A 23287-nucleotide genomic window follows, 5' to 3' on the forward strand; every position below is an offset into this window, starting at 1 on the left:
GGCAAGAAAGATGATTGAAGAAAATAATGTGGAATTTGATGAAATCTTCAGAGAGAGTAAGAAAACAAGAAGTCAATCATGCTATGTTGAACTCATGACGGAGCTTACAAAATCTGAACCATCAAATGTTGAAGAGGCTTTAACATGTCAAGCTTGGAAAGATGCAATGATTGAGGAATACCAATCTATCTTAAAAAAATGATGTCTGGGATATTGTACCTAGACCAAAAGACAAATCAGTTGTCTCTTCAAAGTGGTTATTCAAAATCAAATATGCACAAGATGGTAGTATTGAAAAACACAAAGCCAGATTCGTTGCCATGGGGTTTTCTCAGAAGGCTGGAATTGATTACGAAGAGACATTTGCTCCAGTTGCCCGATATACTTCTGTAAGAACCATTATTCCCATTGCAACATCTAAAGGGTAGAAGATACATCAAATGGATGTAAAGACCGCTTTTTTTAATGGTGTTATTGAGGAAGAAGTATATATAGAACAACCTGAAGGCTTTGCTACACATGATAGAAACCTCTATGTGTGTAAACTGAAAAAAGCTTTCTACGGCCTTAAGCAATTTCCCAGGGCATGTTATGAAAGGATAGACAGTTATCTCTCCAAGCTAGGATATTCCAAAAATGAAGCAGATCCAAACATATACTTAAAAATATCGGATGGTGACATTTTAATACTTGTTCTCTATGTTGATGACTTATTAATAACAGGAGAAGATCATCTTATTGCAAAATGCAAACAAGATCTTGTGGCTGAATTTGATATGAAGGATCTAGGTCTTCTGCATTATTTTCTGGGTCTAGAAGTATGGCGAAAAGAGAATTATATTTTCCTAAATCAAGGAAAATACACCACTGATATCTTGACCAAATTTGGTATGATGGATTGTAAACCTCTATCCACTCCAATGGAAACAAATCTTCGTAAGCTTAAAAGTGAAGCAGTAGATTCAGAACCTACAGATCCTACATACTATAGACAAATTATTGGATCTCTTATGTACTTGGTAAACACTTGCCTTGATATTTGTTATGCTACTAATGTGTTAAGTCATTTCATGTGCGAACCTAAGAAGATTCACCTAATGGCTGCTAAGCATATTCTGAGATACTTGCATGGTACTATTGGACTTGGCCTGAAGTATGAAAATGTTGAGATACAACTTCAAGGGTATTTTGATTCTGACTGGGCAGGCAGTTCCATTGATTGTAAAAGTACTACGGGGTGTTGTTTTAGTCTTGGATCGGCTATGATATCCTGGTTTAGTAGGAAACAGTCAATAGTTGCTCAGAGTTCCACTGAAGCCGAATATATGGCTGCCTCCATGGGAGCTCGTGAAGTAGTGTGGTTAAGGAAATTGCTAGTTGGGCTATTTGGGAAGCCCCTGAATCCCACAGTGATTCACTGTGATAATCAAAGCTGCATCAAACTTTCTGTAAATCCAGTTTTTCATAATCGATCCAAGCATATAGAAATCCCTTACCATTACATAAGAGATATGGTAGACAAAGATGTTATCAAATTGGTTTACATCAGCACTGAAGAGCAAAGTGTTGACATATTCACCAAGCCTCTTGCAAAATTGAAAGTGGAGTACTTTAGAGGTAAACTTGGTATGACTAAATTGTAATTGAAATTTCTGATATTGAATCTCAGCCATATGTAATTTGATATATTCATGACTATTTTAAAAAAAAGGGATGCAATATTGCATTTGTGTGTTATGTCATGAAAGGTTACGATATTTCATGTGATGTATGTGTAAGGTCGCTATTGTAAGGAGACGACCTCAACAATAACCTGATTTGTTATCAAGATTGACTACATAAAGTTGCTGTCCCGAAATGTGCTGGAAATCTTGATACTGAATTTGTTGTGTTTGAGTTATTGATTTGTTGTCATTAAGTGTTGTCCCGAAATGTGTTGGAGATTATAATAACAATCATATCATGATTGACTACATCAATTTGCTGTCCCGGAATGTGCCGGATGTCATGATACTAAGATTATTGCTCCTAAGTTTTGATTCATTATCATGACGGACTACATAAATTGTTGTCCCGAGATGTGTCGGAAGTCATGATAACGAAGGTACAAAATGGACAACAATTACTATGTTGAAGAACATAATACCTATGATAATGACAATCTTACAGTTGTTACTAGGATCAAGGTTGTTATCTGATAGGCTTCATGTAGTTGTTGTCCCAGAGTGCTGGAGATCAGATAATCCATATCTCCCCGAGATATGAAGTATTCCACTGGTAAGCATTACTAAGTGAATGTATATGCTCATACCAAATGAATATATATCTAGAATGTTGTTCCTTAACATAATTATGAAATTCAATCCTCTTTTGCTAAGAGGGAGTGTTAAGGATGTAGCCTCATTCGGATTGAAGCAAGCAATATATTATAAGTTAACTAATACATATATATATATATGTTTGAATGGAAATATATATATATATATATATATATATATATCATTTCAATTAAAATCACATACATATATATATTGAATGAAATTAACATTAATATATTGTTGACTGCCTTACGGCGCCTTACGGTAGATCAATGACTATTATCATTGTATTACCCGATGGCTGAGTGTTGATAATATATATGAGTATCGAGACATGAAGTTGAAGTCATGTTCGATACTACTATCACCGAATTGTTATATTGTTAAGCACGATAGTATCGAGCACGATAAGTGCTTCGGTGTATAACTAATGATGATTGTTAATATGTTTGAAGTGATATGGTTACGTAGGGTCATGACACTAAGTGGCATAAAGCCACGTAGGGGTCATTCCCCTACATAGACATAACCCTTCACCAATATATATACACGATGATATCGATGTTTGTTGAAGATAAATAAAATCAATACTAGTGGCAATTACATTATACAACAAGTAGTTGATAATTAATATATTCATCAGTTATAAGTTGACAAAATCGAATATATATATATATATATATATATATCAGCGATTACTTTGAAAGTCTGTTCTTATTATATAGCATTATTCTTATTGTATTCTCAAATCAAATATGAGATTATTCTTACATAAGAATATCTAAAGACTGTGATAAAGTCTGAAAGTAATTATCAGACTATACATTGAAATTAAAAGACTATTGTTTTTCTCTATCACTGATCCATATTCCTTAACAAATAACAGTTATTTAATACTGTTATTTTTAAATAATAGTGTAAAACTGTTAATAATTTTTTAACAGTGACACTATTATTAAAAAATAACAGTCTTAACTCTTATTAAAAAATAACAGTGTTAATTTTTTAACAGTAACACTAATTAAAAAATAACAGACTAACAGTATTAAATAACTGTTATTTTTAAATATTAGTGTAAAACTATTAATAATTTTTTAACAATAACACTATTATTTAAAAGTAACATTCTTTAACTCCTAAGATCTAAAAAACGCAGTATAAAATTAATTATCATTGTTAAAAATGCAGTGTAATAAATTATTTAATGATAGGAAAAAAACCTTGTTTGAATCCGAAACCTTATTGCGCGAATTTTACTGCCCTAGTCAGATGGAATTAGTGATTTTTTGCGTCGCCTTCGTGGAGGAATCGTGTGAATATTTGCACCAATCGTCGCACCATGGAAAAATGGCATGCAAAATAGGTTTTTTGTTTTTGCGACATATATATTTTTTCATTTTTTACTGCCGCGTTTTTGGACGGGTAAATGCGATTTTCAGCGAGTAAAACATGAAAAAGTGCTGCGATTTTTTTTTAAACTCGGCGCCGAGTTTTCCTGCGAGTGCCTTGCGCCTGATTAGGGCTCGCGAGTACTCGCGAGTTTTGCAGAAAATCGCCGAGTTTTACATCACTGGTTTGAGTAGTTGAAACAACTCATATAATTAGGAGTTGTTCCTATAATGTAGGAACCAAGACTCCTATGAATCTGTAATGTATGAAATGATGAGAGATGGTATTATTTGAGTGTAAAATCTGCTCATCAAATCTATGCCCATATTTTGTAATATGGTATCAGAGCCATAATCATCATCATGCCTTTGAAAATTCGTTGAGCCTTCTTTAAGGAAGATTGAAATGCTTATCTGAGATCAGACGTGGGAGTGATCAATGTGTAGAGGAAGAGGCATCGGATGGTGAGAGAACCCTTGATGTTGTCGACATGATGCACGACAAATTTCTTGATGAAAATGGTCGTGTCATAACATCAGTGTCTATTGGAGCCATTTTAAGAAGTACTTAGATTTGGTGGTCATTGCAACTTTGTGTTTGATTGTCGCATCATTTTTTTTGCAAGGTAATTTAGAGATTTTTATGGAGTACAATTTGTCATAATCACCTTCATTTGCTCGTGTGTATCTAGCTTAAGCCATCTTGCAGACTACTTGGATTGGTAGTTTTTTTACATGTAGATTTGTGGTTTCCTCTCTGTTCAGGAGGTGATCTTGTCGTTGCTTACACATGCCTCTAGTTTCCAGATGTATAATATTTCACGCAATCCATGGTATTGTGGATCATGGCTCCATGTTTTGCTTGATTTGCTATATCATTTATTTATGATCATAGATTTATACTGGTTGGAGCTTCCTTATTATTGTTTTATTTTGGGCCAAATTGCGTGAAGGAGGGAAAGCACAAGTTGTGCGTGGGCATGCAGTTAATGGACATTTTTCTCCCAAGATATTCCAGATTTGCGAGTTGAGAGTCTAGATAGTGAGCCGTAGGGATAACATCAACACGCTGACAAAGCATGAAAGATCAACTTGAGTTTAAAGAGGCTTTAGTGCCATTGGATCGAGATTTGATGTGTAACATCGGAGATTGAGATTTGTTCTGGCTGTCCACATACTCCCACAATCTACTTTACCAGGCTTGTTCTTTATATTAAAATTATTATTTTTCTAGAGTCAATATTTAGAGTTGTGTTCTAATAAACTTGATTTCTAATTATAGTTTTTATTGATGTTATACTTTCTAATTAGAGTTGTGTTATAGTGTAATCATGGACAAATTTGTTGATATTATAGCTTCGGGAGATATCCTTCTCTCAAATTCGAAAGAATAAATAGTTAAATAATTCCAAGGCAAGTCGGACTTGCTATCTAATTATTATTATTTATATTTATAAGGCCGACCCAAGATGAGAAGTCGCCTTGGTTCTTGAATGAGGCCGACCCTTGTGAAGAGTCGCCTTGCTTGTGAAGGGGCACCTTACTTTGTATATATAGAAGATGATGATCATTTAATCAATTCATTCAAAAAAAAAAAAGACAATTCGCACCTATCAAGGAGATTGTAATTGTGCATTCGCATCTAGGAATAGGTGTTGTGTTTCATTATTTCAGATCGGCCTAGAGTTTTGCCCAGATTGTAACCAGATTTCTGCTCTTTCATTCAATATATAAGAGATATATTCTTGGCTGGGTTTTTTCTCACTCGAGGAGGGTTTTCCTAGGATATATGTTGTGTTCTATTTTTCATGTGCTGTTGTATTTTTGTGTTTCTGCTTATTGCAAATCTGATCTTAAAACTAACAAAATTAAGTCTCATTGAGAAATTCGATGGTAGAGACATTCATACATGGCAGATACAGATGCAGCTACACTTGATAGAAAAAGATCTTTGGGATGTTGTCAAACCAAACTCAGTCACACCAATTGATGCAGGTGAACTTGCTAAGTGGAATATTAAAAATCAGAAAGCTTTGGGAAATATTGGTCTCAGCTTATCAAAAGCATATTTACATCATGTGGATTTTGCGAAGTCGACAAAAGAGATTTGGGAGTCATTAAACAAGCTCTTCGGATTTGAAGCAGAAAGTGTCAAGACAACATTAAAGCAAAGATTGTTTGGATTAAAGATGGTAAAGGTACAAAAATGGTAGATCATATCAATAAGTTTCATTCTCTCCTAAATTTGCTAGCTGGGATGAGTGAATAAGTAAAAGATGATGATGCCAAAGCAATACTTCTGAATGGTTTGCCTAAACATATGTTTGAAATGGTGTTCACATTAAGCAAGGTAACCATTAGTCTTGAAGGAGTAATAACTACTCTACTTGATCATAATGAAGACTCATAATCTGAAGAGATCTTATTTGTACATAACAATTCTTTTGTAATGAAATAGGACATGTAATTTTGAATTGTAAGAAGAGGGCACAAGGTCTACTAGATGATAAACTGGATCATCATGCTTCCTTAGCTGAAGAAATTGATTGATAAAACTATGCAAATGATGAAGAGCTATCATGTCCTAGTGATGAAGAATATGTGCTTTAGATAAATTCAAGATTGGAGGCAGGAGGCAATGGAGGAAGGAGGACAATCAACGTCCTCTCGTCAGTCACCAACTACGGGGCCGCTTATCAGCTCTGGTGGCATTTCATTTTCTGTTCTTTTCAATATGTTGTGTGAATAAGTGGAAATTTCACATTGTGGGGGGGATATAACCAATCTTCCATTCCCATTTTGTGCCAAAATAACTAAAGTCAAGGGCAGCTTCCAGTGGCAGTGGCGGTTGTCTATGCTGTTTAAGATCGAGTGACAGCGATCGATAACAGTGACTACAATTAAGAACATTGTGTTCTTATGGAATGTGTTTTTCAGATTTGTGATATGTATGTTGATTTCTATATAACTTCCCTGATGTACAAGCATAGTAGCGAACAAAAGCACCAGAGTAAGTCAGTTCATGGATCTTGAAAGGGTTTGTGGGAGGATCCAGAAAACCACATGAGCTGAACTGTTGGTGGGTTCATGTTCATTTCTAGGTTTGTGGTATGCCTGTGTGAAAACCATGAAAGGTTGATGGGAAGTGCCTTTTATTTGAATCAAGATCATGAGCCTGAAGAGTTGGGCTTACTTCAGATGTAGGGTGGGAGTTCATACCATGTTCACACTAAGGGGGGGAATGTTAGAAATTCATTTTAGCGTTCACATGTTAGTGTGAGGTAAAGTGAGTTAAATTAATAACTCACTTAGTTATTATGAATGTTAAGAATATTTGTTAGATTAGGTAGTCATATGTATAGACATATTTTGTTGTACGAGTGTGTTTGTTTGAGTTGTTGAAACAACTCATATACTTAGGAGTTGTTCCTATAATGTAGGAACCAAGAATCCTATAAATCTGTAATGTATGAAATGATGAGAGATGGTATTATTTGAGTGTAAAATCCGCTCATCAAATCTATTCCCATATTTTCTAATAGCAATCAGTATATAGGTGGCTAGAAATAAATATTATTTGCCTCAAAATACATGTCGACCCTTGTTCCCACCATTAACTCCAGCCACAACCCCTATGCATATGCCAAAATTCATGCCTAGGTTATAAATCTCATCGAACAACATTATTCTCAAACCCACAACCTCCAAATAGCTGCAAATGCAACACCCAATGTGACCTCCAGTCGTCTCAATAGTGTAACCTCCATTAGTAATCACTAGTCGCTCAACATATTCAATAATATATTTCCATGGTGTCCAAGGGACAATATTCCAGATGAAAATCAATATATCAATAAATCTTCAAGTTCCTAAACTTTGTCTCTAAAAGAGACTTTACAAATTTGTAAACTTAACTTGTTAAATCTATTGTAAGAAATTTGAGTAATCTCTCCAACAAATTGGCTAGGGTAGATTAATCTAACCACTGAATCTTGTACCCTTATGTTTTCCCTCCTAGGGTTTCCAACTCTAAAGAAGCTACCCAAATTTCAAAAGGAAGTAAAATAATCCAAGCATACGAACATGAGCTTCAAAATGTCTTTTTATAACAATCCTCAGAAACCACTAGAAGAACTTTTCAATTTTCTGCCCTTTTAATATTTTATTTAAACCCGCAAAATAAAGTGAATTAATTTCCTTTAACATTTTCACTTAAAATTATAAAGCTTATTAAATTAAGGAAATAATATTACCTATAAAATATACTACTGTCAGATAATATTAAACTATCAAATTAAATAATTCCCTTTTATCTGACTTCAGCCCATGGGAACTAAATAGGCTAATCAGCAGAGTTCTGGAGTTATCTGCAGAAAGGGACATTACAACTCCTCATGTACACTTATATATTGTTTTTGAATCTTTGTATTTAAAAATTGCTTTATAAGGCTCTATCCCTAGGTGTGCACTTTTTAACTAGGCTTTTTTTAAGCATTGAATTTTTTTTTATGAGGTGTACCCTTGTTTGTAGATGTGCACCTAAATTGTTTAAGTATTTCTCTTCTTTTAGGTGTGCCCTTCACCATCGAAGTTGGACTTGAAAATTGATGGTAAATTTTGACAAAAAATACTCACTTTACATAGGTGTGCACTTAGTTTCTAGGCACAAACTTCAATGTTGATTTTTACTTATAATTACTTACAAAGCTCTGCATTTGTATACCTTCCATGTGCCTATATATTGACATATTAATTCATTAAATCTTCAACTATTTGTGTATTGTCTTCTAGGAATGTGCTAATGTTCATGATTTGTAAATTTCTTCTAACGCCTTTAGTCTCCCTTGATCAAATGCATGCTTGATCTCCCTCATGCACTTATGCATACTAGTTTCCAATGTGAGGTGCACCTAGCTTCGTTGGTGTTTGCCTATTAAACTGTCTGTCATTCATTATTTTTCCCTAAAGTGCTTCACTGAAGTGTGTGCCAAGACCTTTGGCACACTCATGGGAATTGCCTTTGAAATTTTCTAAAATTTTCACGATGTCTTCTAGATAGAGAGGAATACTTGTCCTTAAATTGCACTTCTGATGTTCTATTGAATTGGTTCCATTGTTAGGTGCAGCTAGGTTTCTTGGTGTGAACTTGTGCATTGGCTTATGTTTTGAAAGCCAAACATCCTTTGATTAGGTGCATGATACATTCTAGTCACACACTAGTGAGTGGTGTTTTTAGATTTTGCTTTGAAAACAATTCTTGCATAGTCAAGAGTGCCTTTGAGACCCATGCACACACCTTAATATTGATTCAAGTGTGGCCTTCCTTGTTGCTCATGAACTGACTGTGCGGAAGATTTCTAAAAATCACATCTACTTTGATGAGGTGCACCCTTGAGCTCTAGTTTTTGACAATCTTCTCTTTCAATAACTTCTTTCCTCTGACATGAAGAATGATTCAAAAATTCTCAATTCCACAATACCATATAAATAGCAGAAAAGGACAAAGAACGATAAGACACAACAAACTAAACGAAACCTAAAACACTTTGCACTTAAAACCAGTTAAAATAATCAATTCAACTTGAAACTTGACGCAATACAAAAGTTTTTGTATGGATACAACAGCATGAAACAAAATACAATAACAATTTGTATATTGCGCTCTAATGTAACATATTTTAGAGTCTAGATTGCCACAAATTTTAATTTGTCTCGTTTCATACCAAGGTCTGGAGCAAAGAATATTCTATTTGAGATGAATTAGGTGTACTTTCATTTGTACCTTTTAAGAAAATAGTGTCAAATTCTGTGCTTTAATTTTTTGTTTTGTTTTTCCTTTTCTAGTGAATATAATTTATATAAATAGTTCTGATATTCAATAACATGACAACATGGTGAAATTTTTTGTTATTGTGTTTCACATGAAACGAAAACACTTGTACGTTGTATGCTAAAATAACATTGTTTTTACTGCATCTGGATCAAATAAAAAATTATTTGGGGTAAATTAGGTGTACTTACCTTAGTTCCCTGCTAAAGAAATGGTACTAAACTGTGTTTGTTGGCTAATTATTGTAATTTTTTTCTCTCTCTCTAGTGGATGCATGGAGAATCTACATGCAAAGCATTATTAAACAAGCTACTGATGAACAATATCAGGATTTACGAAATCGTCAAAAATTAAACCCTGAGCTTGATATTAAGCGACAATCAATTTCCAAGTCTGAGCAGGTTAGTTTTATTTTATTTCTGTCAACCTGTAAATTGAATATAAATTTTTCTTCATTTTTTCATAAATTTGTTTCATCATTGAGAAATTACTGTTTACAGAGTTTAAAACAACAAATTCTAGAGTTGGAAGGGCATCTTCAGAATCTCGAGATCAGTAAATTTGAAGTGAGTGATGGCCCTAGAAGGGCACACCAGAGGCAATTTCAAAATGCAAGGTATGAAATTGCAAATTAAATGGTCATTACAGCATGCATGTAGAATGGATCCATTTTGTTGTGTGTTTCTATGTTTTTACTCCAAAAAAATAGTAGTTGCTTGCACATTGTTTCATTCTGTAAGATTGAACTAGTATATGGATTAACATATCTCATTCACATGATTTAAATACTTTTTTATCTTCCATTAGTATATGTTATTTATCTTCCATTAGTATATGTTATTACTTATTATCTTCTTTTTGCATTGCATCATTTGCACACTACCCCATGGATGTTCAATCATGGATGTTCTCAAGACATAGTGTATGGCATCAACAACAATAACATTTACGGCTGGGGCAATGGGACAACCATCCCTTATGGACCTTTGGAGAAGAATTAGGGCAGTGAGGTCCCCATTGATGTCAATTTTGGGTAGAGGAGTCTGCAAAAAGATTTCTGATCTACCTGTAGAACTTAGGAGGAAACCCTAGAGCCAACATCCTATCCATAACAAAGGACCATTCAATCCTATCATATGTTTTTTCATAATCTAGAAGAATCATAGCAACATTCTGGTTATTGTGTTTTGCCCAATGCATCCCTTCCCAGCTTGTGATCAAATTCTCTAAGATATACCCACCCTTGATGAAACCAGTTTGAGTTACTTATACAACTTTCTTTAGCACACTGCCAAGCTTGATAGCAAGAGTCTTAGCAAGAGTTATGTAAGACACGTTTTATAGAGTAATTGGCCTCCAATTTGTAATTAAGATTTGTCACCTCCCTTTGGATTGAGTTTGATAATACCTCTGTTAATGTTTTCCCCAAGGGTGCCTGATTTGAAAGCCTCAATATAAACCCCTAGAAGTTCTTCCCCAACCCAATCAGAACTGGCCTTATAGAATCCAATGGGAAGCCCATCAACACCAGGAGCTTTTACATTGTTGAATGACTTAATGTTGTTGGGAATCTCATCAATAGTGATATGTTTATCTAGAGAACAACCATCCTTAGCACTAACCTTATGGGAGTTAGTTTTATGCAAAATTCTCTGGCCTTAGTAGAGTTGGGGTTCTCTTCAAAAGAGAGAGATTCTTGAATAATGAACGAAAAGTATCTTTCATAAAAAGAGTCACCAAAAGTAACATAATCCATACTGATAGGACCTATTATTTCTTTATCTTGTTTGTGCTTAATAATATTGAAAAAATATTTAAAGCTTTTATTCCCTTCATGGAGCCATGTCATTCTAGATCTAACCCTAGTCCCTTGATGATGGTAACTTTGGATTTTTTTGAGCAAGGATTTAGTTCTGACAACTTTGCATTCATCAATTGAGTTCCCACTGTTCCTCTAGAGATCTCCCTCAAGCCCAATCAATTTACTTTGTAATAAAAAATCAATAGTCCTCTTGTCCATAGCCATCTTTTTCCCCACAATAGAAAATATCTTTCTCCAAAGAGAAACAAGACTATCCCAGTTCTGCAGGGGAGAGCCCTTCTTGAGTTTTTTGGAAATCTCAGTAGCAACTTTAATCCCTTTCATACAATCTCTGTCATTTAGGAGGGGGGTCTCTTGGGCACCGGGGTTCTATCACCAATTACAATACGCGATTCAATAAGATAATGATCAAATTTAGTAGTATTGAGACAATTCTTCCTTTGGCATCATGCTTAAAGTGGAATTTTTTTTTATTGACACAGAACCTACCCAGTCTCGAATAGATTCTCTTACCTTGAAATTGATTATTACACCAAGTAAACCAATGTCTTTGAACTGAGTCTTCATGTTTCCCAAAGGATCCCTCAAGAACAGAGATCTCTTTAACTTGGACCAAAAATATAATTCATTAGTATTACCTTTCCCTAAACCATCTCTACCCTTATCCTTATGCTCTTTATATTCCAGCATGTTAAAATCACGCACAGTAATACAAGGGATCCTCGAGAGATTAGAAGTCATCCAGGCCCAGAGCTGGTATCTCTCATTATAGTCATTTGGGGCATAAATGGAGCAATCGAACTTGAGCCAAACAATTCTATTGCATGGAGAAATACCCCAATCAACTACAAACTTGGCCCAATTATTACTGACCAAATGGCAGTGCCCCCTGTTCCTTTCTCATGCATAGCAGAAAAGACCTTAGCAGAATTCCATAAAAACTTGAGAACACAATCCTTTTGGAAGCCAACAACTTTGATTTCTTGGAGACAAAGAATAACCATTTTTGGTTTGTCATTACAGAAATCCCTAAGAAAATGTTTTCTGTCAGGGGATTATAGTCCCCTGACATTCCAACTGCTGATGTTAAAAATCATTGAGAGTCAGGAGGTTGGGGAAGGGCCTTAAGATTTTTGTACAACCTTTCTAAACACTGGGGGACTCTATCCTTTTTTAAGGTCTTCCTCCTTACCATTTTTATCCTCTTTACCATTTTTACCACCCCTCTTCAGGGACTCAGAACTCGTGGATCTCTCAATCTGTTTTCTCTTGTGGGTATCCTTGCCCCCCTTGGGTAATCTGGGCAATATCAGACTGAGAAGCCGAGAAGAGGGCATTAAAGTGGTTAAGAGTGGGGAATTCTGTTGCATGTGTGAGAGGAAGCTCCAAGGCCTTAAGATTGTCAGTTTTTAGTAGCAATTTTTCTGGACACAAATTTTCATTTTGCAGTTTAGCTTTCTCAGCTCGAGACCTAATACTCTCAAGAGCAAATTGTTGGGCATTCTTGGGAAGCGAACTGTCCTTCCTGAGAGAATATCTCTTATTTTAAAGTTAAAATAAACCATAACGTTAGAAACACCCAAATTGGGGTCATAATCATCCCCAACTCTAATAACCTCCATCTCACCTTCAAATAAGGGGTCTGCAAGAGAGACTTTTGGGAAACCCTGTTTACAAGGCCCTGTGTTTTGAAGGAGATAAATCTATCTTCTCCATTGGTATATTAATGCCTGTATTTGAGTCAAAATGTTTATTGACAGCACTGGGGGTATGGTTCATGGCTCGGTCCATTATGAGCCTTGTTAGAGCAATTAGTATGCATCTGATCTGGGGGGATTATCATTACCAGAGGTGCTTGCAACATTTTTATCCCCATTCGTATTCCTAGTATTAAAGAAACCTTGATTTTTGAGGGATATTTTCAGACAATCTTTTTTCTGGTGATCATTTTTCTTACATAGAAAGCAAGCATTTAGGGTATCCAACAATTCAATTTCACATCTGATAACATTGGATTCAATTTGAACAGCAATACCGTTTGGAATGTTAACAAAAGGAGTTAAAGAAATTAATACCCTTGCATGCAAGTGGGGTAAAGTAACCCTGGAATCTTCCACTTGCAGAACATTCCCATACTAGGAATAAACTTCTGTAAATGGGTTGGAGCATTTTTACTTTCTAGCCATCTTGAATAGGAGTTAGCAACTATTTCTTCCCCTTTCTTCTTTGGTGACCAAGGGATAGCTCTGAATAAAGATTGACCTAAATTCCATTATTCCTTTTTCAATACTGTTTTTTGCATAGAATGACTCTTAAAAACACAACAAATAAACCTTTTTGCAGCATACAGCAGAAGGAGACATAAATCCCCCTTTTCTTACCCCAAACATTTTATATCCAATCATCAACAAATTTGCGGAAATGCAGAAAATTTGCATCCATACAAACAAAGAATACAACAATGCTCTTGAGGCAATTGTCTTCAAACCTTATAGCATTGAGCATATCCAAATGAGGAGAGATGGAGAGAGTTTTAGGCGCTGAAGGAACCTTACCATCTTCTCCGCCTCTGGGGTTTCCTCCTTCCATGAAGTTTCCATTTCCCATTCCAATTGATCTGAACCCCAGTCTAGTGCCTGTCTGTTGGTCTTGTACAATCTCAAACACTGCTGAGTGTGGAGTGTCGATCGCTTCTGCTTCGGAGCATAGGGCCTCCTTGTATAAGGGCTTATGCAAGCTCTGGGTTGTCAGAGAAGCCTCTAGAATACCAATCTCTGAAAGAATTGGGTTCTGACCACTAGGATTATCTACACATTCAACATCAATTTGCATAATGTCTTTTTGTCCATTGCTTGAACTTTCCATTAAACCAACACGAAGGAGTTATTGCCTTGGGTCAGACCGGACACACAACATTAAATGATGAAAACGTAAGCACCACAAGGGAAAGCACTAAATGGAGCTGCAATCTGATCTCAGCACTTGAGCCAGAGGGAAGGCACGAGAGGCAAAATAAAGCAATTTGAAATCAAATTTAAACAAAAAACAGCAAGTCATATAAAATAACCAAGTAAACAAAGCTAAACACACAAGAGCACCAAAAACTGGAAGAAGAGAGAGAAGAAACAACAAGATATAGACGGCAAAGAGTACTAATCTGAGCTCCGTAAGTGCAACAGAGAACTTGAAGGCACAGGAGTGGAGGGTGACCATTCAGCTCCCTCAGAGCACCTACCACTCACCTTTTCCTTAATAGGTTTGGTTTAAACCATCAATTTATTACGAAAAGAGTAGAGCATATGCTTATAGAAGAGATAGCCAAATGGTTACCACGCATTCAAGAAGAGAAAGTTAAACCAATGTGGGTAGGGCAAATTGCAATGTTCCCTTAGCCATTCTCTGCGCACCCAAATACTTTTTACATTTAGAGACTTTTGATGTAGGGATCTCAATTGTGTCCTCATTATTGTAGACTACAGTGTTTACAATCATCCAAAATAGCACCATATATCAATTTTTACAATCATCCAAAGTAGCACCATATACCAATTGAACCTTCTACACCGTTGCAATTGCTTCTAAGTTCTTATGAATTTTATGCTGCTTGATTGTCATCTCATGAAAATGTTCCAGGTTACAGTCAGAAATTTTTTTGCTTGATTTTTAATGTCCAAATAAATATCATGAAGAAGGTAAGTACATGCAACCTGGGAGAGCATAGTGATGCATCTGTGTGATTAAGCTGCATCAAGCACATTCCAGTGCCCCATTGACTGGCCAAGATCCAATTGAAGAGTACTCATTGCTGCAGGAACACCAACAAAAGGGGCACTATCCATTTCCTTGGCGAGGTCTAGACTGGAAAACCTACTCCCTGAGATCAGGATTAGAAATCCCACACTTGAAGTAGGCAGTGGAATTTCCCAACATCATTTCCCCACCAACTTGCAGCTTTTTGGTGTGTTTCTCCACCAGCTTAGCACTAGCATCACACACCACCACATTTCCCTCGACTTGTACAAGAAGCCATATGAACCAAGCCCCTCAAGGATAGACACAGAGTCATCTTCACTATGGCAATTGAATGCTAGCCACCTTCACTATATCAACCCCCATATCACCCACTGAGCACATAGATGGGATAATTGATCTTACCCCTGGAGTAACTCTCACTGTCAGAAGTAATGAAAGGAATTGTCACATCATGATATTTTCATATCATATATTTCTGTCGCCACTGCCATTGCTCATACATTCTTTTTATTGGGTTCAATTTTATTTTATTTTTAGTATTATTTTTTAATTTTTCCTTTCATATTTTTGATTTGGCACATTTTTGCGAAGTCCCAAGTCCAAGTCAAAATTTTGGATAGCCAAGTCTAATTTTAACAAATATTGTATAAATTGTGTGCATAACATGAATCACAGTAGGAAACTGCAGATTCAGTTATAAATGATACTGTTTATAACATCTTATTGCATGCTTACATTTATGTTCTAATATTTTCACTTTTAATTGTGTGAACATGGATGCGCAACTTGTATTAGGCATTTGCCACCTATTTGTTTTGCATAAAGCAATATGTAAATTTAGTATTTTAGACAAACATACATGTCTGAACTATAAAACAAACTCTTATAAATCTGTCATATAAATTGTGTATATAAAAAATATCCTGTCCGTCTCAATTAAAATTTTATCATTAAAATTTTTCACATTCACAAACATAGAGACATGTCTACGCACAGAAATATGCATATGTTCACCCAGAAAACAAAATGAGTGACCTTCCCAAATCAAGCAATTGATCCGTCATTGAAAAATCAATAAATACCTATGCAACCCTGGGATGTGTCTGCGGCCAAATTGGGGCTGTCTCTGTTCATAAACGTCCTGGGGATGTGGGAACATATCAGAAATGTCCCTCCACTGTCCCCAGAAATCTTCAGAAAGGAAACGTCCTGGGGACATTTGAGGGAACACAAGAAATACCAGGGGACAGCTAGCCATCCTCAGGAGAGACAATGAACCCCTGGATGTCCCCTGACAGTCCCAGTGACTGCTAGCCATACCCTATGACCTAGCAACAATATGTTTTATTTAAAGAAAAAACACGGAAGTGATGAAAAATATGTATTTAGGATTTATATAATGTTCACAAGCATCCAAATTTAAGGTTGTCAATATGTTTCTTCCATATGCTAACATTGCTAGATTAGGTAACGTTTGTTCATAATTTCATTTATTTTTGATTGATGAAACAATAGTTGTCAGCAAGACCTCCATCCCTGAATTGTAAAACTATTTGGAATCAACAAGGAAATCTGCCAATTCTCATTCAAAGAAAATGTCAAGAAACCATTACCATTTGATTTTTAGCTCAATTCAAAATGCTAGAAGAATCTGGAAAAATCTTTCTAATCTTGGAGATTTCAACAATCTTCCTGACCTTTACATTGAACAGGAGGTAAAGATCTGTAAGAGCTTCCTCGGACATGACAGGCCCTATATAAAATTTAGTGGGATCAAAATCAAGGCTAGGTAGTAGTAGCAGCAAATTGATTCTCAAAGGTCTTATCTTTCCAAGGAATATCTTTGTGGTCCTTTGCTTCTTCCACCATGGTTGCTGGCCTCCTACATCAACTGGCATTTTGAGTGGAATATTTTTAAGAATAGGGTGGGCAGGAGGTCTCATAGGGTAAGGTTTCCCTCCTCCATTCACTTTTCAATCTATGATGAAAAACTTCCCCTAATGATTTCAAGTTTACTTTGATTGACTTGATTTCAAGTTTTCTTTGATTGACTTAATTTCAATCATGACCATGGATGGGTCAGCTGAGCAGCTGCATCGTCCATGGGTTTTTCTCGTAGATTGTATAACTCCATTGCTTAAGTTCATCACAATAGTTTTGGTCTGCCAATAATGAAATGAAAATATCAATTGAACTCTAATGTGTTAAGGTTCTATGATGTATATGATGATTGCCGTATCAATGCCATAATATGAATCTTTGAAATCTTCTCTAATTTAAAAAATTTCCCTATTTTTTAATAACCGTCTCCTTGCTGTCACCCAAAAATGGCTCCCTCCCATCCCTGTTCCTGAAACAAGCCCCCCTGTCCCCTGCTGTCCGCATCCCAGGAACTTGGGGTAACATAGATAAATACCCTTGTTCAACTGCTTTAACAAAGAAACCACAACATCAACTAACTGATTCTACACCTGACATCAATTACATACATAATTTTTATCCTTGAGTTTATATAGAATGATGGTAGAGTGACATTCCTTTGCAACATCAATTAGTAATTGGTATGAATGGAAAATGTGGATTAATTTTCTCCTTGAATATATCGGGCTCCATATGAGAAAAAAATAAAAAGAGTACTCAAAGATAGAAATAAAATTAAGAAAAACTTGTGTAAATTCTGTTTTCTGTGTAAATTTTGTTAAATAAAGAAAAGTCTACACTGGTTCTTGGAGCTTCATAATGTTGTTATTATGGTGGAGTTTATTATATAATCTAAAAGTTCTGATTTTTGGTATTTTGATAGGCAACTGCAATCCTTGCAAAGCTTTTATAATACGGTGAACTCACAGCTAGTAATTGCTGAGAAATTGGCAAGTCGCCTTTCACAGCAAATGGAGGCTTTAAATATATCTCCTGACAAATCTGCAAATTCAAAGAATGCAAAGAAGGAAGCCTTGTTTAAATCCATTGGTTTATCCACAGATGAAGCTTGCTTCCAGTCTCCAGATTTGAAGAAGTCTTCAAATTCATACTCGTTGCAGAAATTTGCATATTCACCATCATCCACTGCAAGCAAGGGAAGTTCTGTTCAAAGAGAGTCAACAATGCAGGAACCAGATTCTTTGAGGAGGAGAAGAGATCCCATTGACAGTGTAATCCCTTAACTTCTTCTTGATTTTACTTGTGAAAGAGGCCTTTGTTAAGCTGTTTTAATTCATGTCATTGTACAGGTTTTATTCACGAGGACAAAATTTTGTTTGCAATCTTAGTAAGATAGATTAAACAATTTCAAATAAATTGGTGTAGCATAAGAATTGATTTCCAAGGATTGCTACATTCCGATAGCTGTGAATAAAAGCATGGAGGGATGATAAACAGCCAAGAAATGTGGATCATAATTGTTGCAAGAAAACTAACAACGAATCTAATGTGGGAGCTTAGAATTTTCCTTTTGAGATCTATATCATTTTTCATAATTTCATGGGTGCTATCACGTTTTTGCTAAAACTGGGTCAGGAATCAATGTGAGATTGTTGAACTCCTTAGTTCACTGGGTTCTGTTTGTCATATCTTCTTAATATATAACAGATTGCAATTGATGTTTCTGATAAAAGGCTTATATGGTACGTAATAATCCATCTTGACATTGATGTTGAAGTGCCAGTTTCCTAAGCCACTTGAACTCATTGCCTTGATATTTTGTAATTTTCTTTGTTACATAAAAAATGCATTACCTAAGTAGGTGCATCAATGAGGGATTTTTTCGCCTCAGATTTGTTCTTAGGTTAATTTTCTCTGTTTGTATTTCCAGTTTCTCCTTCTGATTGGTACTATAGGTGATGCTTCTAGCTTGGTATTTTTTGATTATCTAAAAAACAGAAATGTCATGTCTAAAATAGTAAAAGCTCATTTGTGTTCTTACATTCAAGTGTGGAAATATTCTTTTAAACAAGCTTCATTTGGCTATTTTTGAAAAACAGGCATGGGCTAATGTTGGAACTGCAAAGACTACAGTGAAAAGGGCTTCCTTAGCACTGAGTTCTAGGGCCAACAGAAGCAGATCATCACTGGAGTTGACAGAGAGTTCAATTTCCAGACTAAGGACAACTTCTGCAATGTTTTCCCATGAAGATTCTCTGTCATCATTAAACTCATCACATATATCTGAACTAAAGGGTGAGTTTAACAACCTACTAGAAAAAATAAATAATTTGCATTTGAATTCCCTTTGAAGTTAATTGTTAGTTTTTGCATTGATGTTGTTGTCCCTGAAAATGTTTGCTGTGCAGAAGCAAATATTTCAAATGATGCCACTGCCAGTGCATCTGGTGGACCTTCATCTGATTTATTTTTAAAACGATCAAATTACCAGTCACAGTCACTACAAAACATATCAAATCAGGTGTCAAATGCTTCAGTGAAAAGCAAAGGTACAGATAGAACTCTTGAGAAGCATGATTCTGACGTAGTGGCAACCTCTCCTGTTATTTCTGCACGGCCTAAAACAAGGGCAGCCAATAGGAGTCCAACTGCCCATGGACCCACAGTTGGAAGGCAGTCTGAAGGTATGAGTTCAAAACCAAGTTCAATGCAGAGCAGCTTGGAATTTACAACCAAAGCATCTATTGCTTTTTGTAACACCAAGACATCTATTGGAAATACAATTGAGGGAAGAACCTCTGGTATTGATGATGGAACAAAAGTCTCTCAACAACACGAGTTGGCATCTACTCAAATTAAATCTGTTTGTATAAACAACAGAGAAGAAGTAAATGAATTGAACAATGATGCTTCAGAATGTGTAGCATCAGCTGCAAAATTGTGTGAAAGCTCACAACCGTCTGCTTTGTTGCAAGTATCAAATCTATCTTCATCATTAAAATCCACTAAAAAGGATAAAAAGCCATCATATGCCGGAGCTTCTGATTATACATCTGAACATACAAATTTATCTCCTATGATGCAATTTGCAAAGCCTTTTGTCTTTAGCATGCCCACGGGCAGTGGTAGTGTATCTCAAGGTGCAAACACTGGGGAATCAAAGTCCTCTTTAAATGCTTCTTTGGGTCCAGAGAGTAAGTTTATATTTTCTAAAGGTTCTATGTTGTTTGGTTCAAAACCACAAAATTCTGATGTATCTGATGCTGCTTCACAGCCCAAGTCAATTTCATTTGGCATGCCATCTTTAGCAACTTCTAGTGGGCAAAATGTGACGCCTCCAGATCATGATGTTAGAACTTCAACACCTCAAGGTCCTTCATTGTTTGTTTCAAAACCACAAAATACCATTCCATCTGTAGCTGCCACTCAATCAAAGCCCTTTTCTTCCAACTTTTCTTCTCAGTCTACTGCTAATGGGAAAAGTGTAACAGCACAATCTAATAGCTCTTTAGTATCATCAGCAGTCACTGATTCGCCTATTAATGAAAGCATAACTCCAGTTTCTGGTTTGGGAGGAGGGCTGGCAGCTAGTGACCAGTTTCAAGCAAGACTGACAAAAACTTCTGAACTTGATATATCCCCTTTGAGCGCTTCATCATCTAGCCAATTTTCTTCCTCTGGGGCGGCAGCTCTCTCCTCCATGGCACAGACATCTGCTTCACCAGTTTCTCCATTTGTGTTGTCTTCCTCACAGACAAAACCATCATTTACAGGATTTGCTGCCACCGCTACTGGAGCTTCCACTCCAGCTTTCTCTTTCTCATCAGCAGCAGCATCAGGTTTTGGACAGTTTTCTGCTCCTGTTTCTGGATCATCAGGTTTTGGAAGTCAAACAAATGTAGCATCCAATGTTCCCACTTCTTTTGGATTTTCCAATTCTGCTAGCACACATCTGACTTCTCAGCAAAGTCACTCTGCTCCCAGTCTTGGGCTAGATGTAGCAATTTTATCCCCTGAGCAGAAAACTCTCTCCTCTCTAACTTCATCCTCCTTTGGGCACACATCAGCAATGATCTCTGCTGTTACAAATGAGGAAGACATGGAGGAGGAAGCTCCTACTCAAACAGCTGATGTAAATATTGGAAGTTTCAGTGGGTTTGGGCTTGGATCTGCTACATCTACTGTACCAAAATCCAATCCATTTGCAGGGCCATTGATTACTAGTCAGCCAAATCCTGCATTTTCACTCAATAACCCTACCGGTGAATTATTTAAACCAGCATCCTTCAGTATACCGGTGGTCCAGTCATCTTCACAATCAAGTCCGAACTTATTTGGAAGTAATTTAGGAAGTGGTAGTGGAATCTATCCTTCTCCTGCTTCAACTAGTTCCTTTGGCCAACCAGCCCACCCTGGCCCTGGGCAACAGGCCCTTGGAAGTGCTTTAGGAGCTTTTGGTCAATCAAGGCAAATAGGGTTTGGTAGTGGTTTTGGAGCAAGCTTTGGTTCTCCAAGTTCACTCTCAGGTAGTGGATTTAAAGCAGCAGGTCCAGGGGGTGGATTTGCTGGAGCTGCAGTTGGGGGTGGATTTGCTGCGGCAGCGACTGGAAGTGGATTTGCTGGAGCTGCAGTTGGGGGTGGATTTTCTGCAGCAGCGACTGGAAGCGGATTTGCGGCAGCAGCCAATACAGGAACCAGTGGCTTTTCAGGTGAATCAATGGGGTGTTAAAGGCTGTAGCATATACATGTGAATGGAAGCTGTTTATTGATTATTCTTTCTAAATAGATTTTTTTTTAGTTTTGGAGTGATATTGCTCTTAATTCTAGTCTTCCTGATAATTGATGTTTAGCATGAATTCAAACTTCAAAGTATCTATCATGTATGCTTAGACGCTGTATCCTTGGTGCCTCCTTGTTTTAACTTTTTGCCTATTATGAATTTTGCGCTTTGTTATACAGGAGGGGGCTTCCAGTCGTCCGGTGGGAATCAAGGTGGCGGTGGATTTGCATCTTTTAGAGGAGGGTCGCCTGGTTCAACAAATCCACCTCAAAGTTTGTTTACCCAGATTAGAAAGTAGCTGCAGTTTGAATAACAGGTTGCATGGCATTTCACTAAGCAATGTTTCTCAAAGATTTGTTATGCCCAGCAATTTGCCTCAGAAAATGGTAAAGGTATGAGAGTTAGTCGTATAGTTCATAATTATTTTGATTAATTGAGGTAAATTAGTTTCCTCCTAAATATAAAATCTGTTCCACTCATTCAAGTTTTCTTATGGTTCTATAAATTGAACTGAATACGAAGATCTAGAAACCTACCAATCAAAAATGTAATTCTTGTTTATTTAAATCATCTTTATATATGTTGCATTTCAAAATCATCTAAGTTAAGCACTTTCAGATGTGTTGTTGACTGGTGGATGTTAATATATTGAAGCATTATACTTGATTTTAATAACCTTTGCCTTATAATCAGCAGGGGTGGTGTTCCTGGAATGTACATTAAATTTTGGCTTAAGAACTTCCGTGCTTCAACACAGATGTCAAGATTTGAGGGGACTCCTCAATTTGCATCCTGATGTTTTGCAGGAATGCTTCTCTGTTGCATATTCATGATACTATATTGAGGAACTTATGTGGTGGTCTTAAGAGACCACTCGCTATCATTATTATGTGGGGTTTTCTGATGGAAAGGCACTTGTCGGATAGATATATCTGTACAGAATATACAAGTTTGCTTCATTATTCTGATTTCCAATGGAAATATCATTGGGCAATGTAATTTCTTTTCGATATTGCTCAAGGGCAATTTGTACCTCATATCATTATTGTTGTGTCCGAAAAGGATATAAATTTGAGGTAAAACACGAACACAGTAAAAAGTTGCAACAAAACTATTTTACTGGTTTAAAAATACAAGGGCTATATAGTGGCTAGTTGATGGCAATATTGAATTAAATTTAAGAGGTGGATAATTTAGATATTAGAATTCCAGCAATTATGAGACAAACATGAGGAGGTGGAAACATGCATTAAATTCAATATGATATCTAGGATAGACCAATCCTATAATTAATTATATCATTAGGATTCAGGGTTATAGTGTTATCTTATCGTTAGTGATAAATTGATATTAGTAAATGAGTCATAGAAAAATGCAAATAGAGGGAACATTTATTAAGTTCAAAATAATATTTGGAATATGAGTAATAATTAATAACAAAATGATATTAATAATGAGGTATAGAAATATGAGAAAAGAGAGAGGTGTATAAAGTTTAATGTTTTAATACTAGTA

The 23287-nt window shown here is 36.1% G+C and overlaps 1 protein-coding gene across 5 annotated transcripts in view; it reads left to right on the forward strand.

The window, feature by feature from the left end:
- LOC131035487 (nuclear pore complex protein NUP214) overlaps positions 1-23070 on the forward strand; it is a 157765-nt gene extending 134695 nt beyond the window's left edge. For 4 of the 5 annotated variants that reach the window (XM_057967193.2, XM_057967195.2, XM_057967196.2 and 1 more), the window contains 7 exons: positions 9804-9937; positions 10037-10152; positions 17915-18263; positions 19092-19287; positions 19401-21701; positions 21952-22164; positions 22469-23070. In XM_057967193.2, coding sequence (XP_057823176.2) covers positions 9804-9937; positions 10037-10152; positions 17915-18263; positions 19092-19287; positions 19401-21701; positions 21952-22070 — 3215 coding nt within the window. In that variant the 3' untranslated portion in view covers positions 22071-22164; positions 22469-23070. Of the gene's footprint in view, positions 1-9803; positions 9938-10036; positions 10153-17914; positions 18264-19091; positions 19288-19400; positions 21702-21951; positions 22165-22465 lie in introns of all 5 variants that reach the window. The other variant, XM_057967194.2, reaches the window with a different exon arrangement.
- Positions 23071-23287: the final 217 nt, after the last annotated feature.

This window comes from Cryptomeria japonica, chromosome 10, assembly GCF_030272615.1.
Source record: "Cryptomeria japonica chromosome 10, Sugi_1.0, whole genome shotgun sequence".
NCBI lineage: Eukaryota > Viridiplantae > Streptophyta > Pinopsida > Cupressales > Cupressaceae > Cryptomeria > Cryptomeria japonica.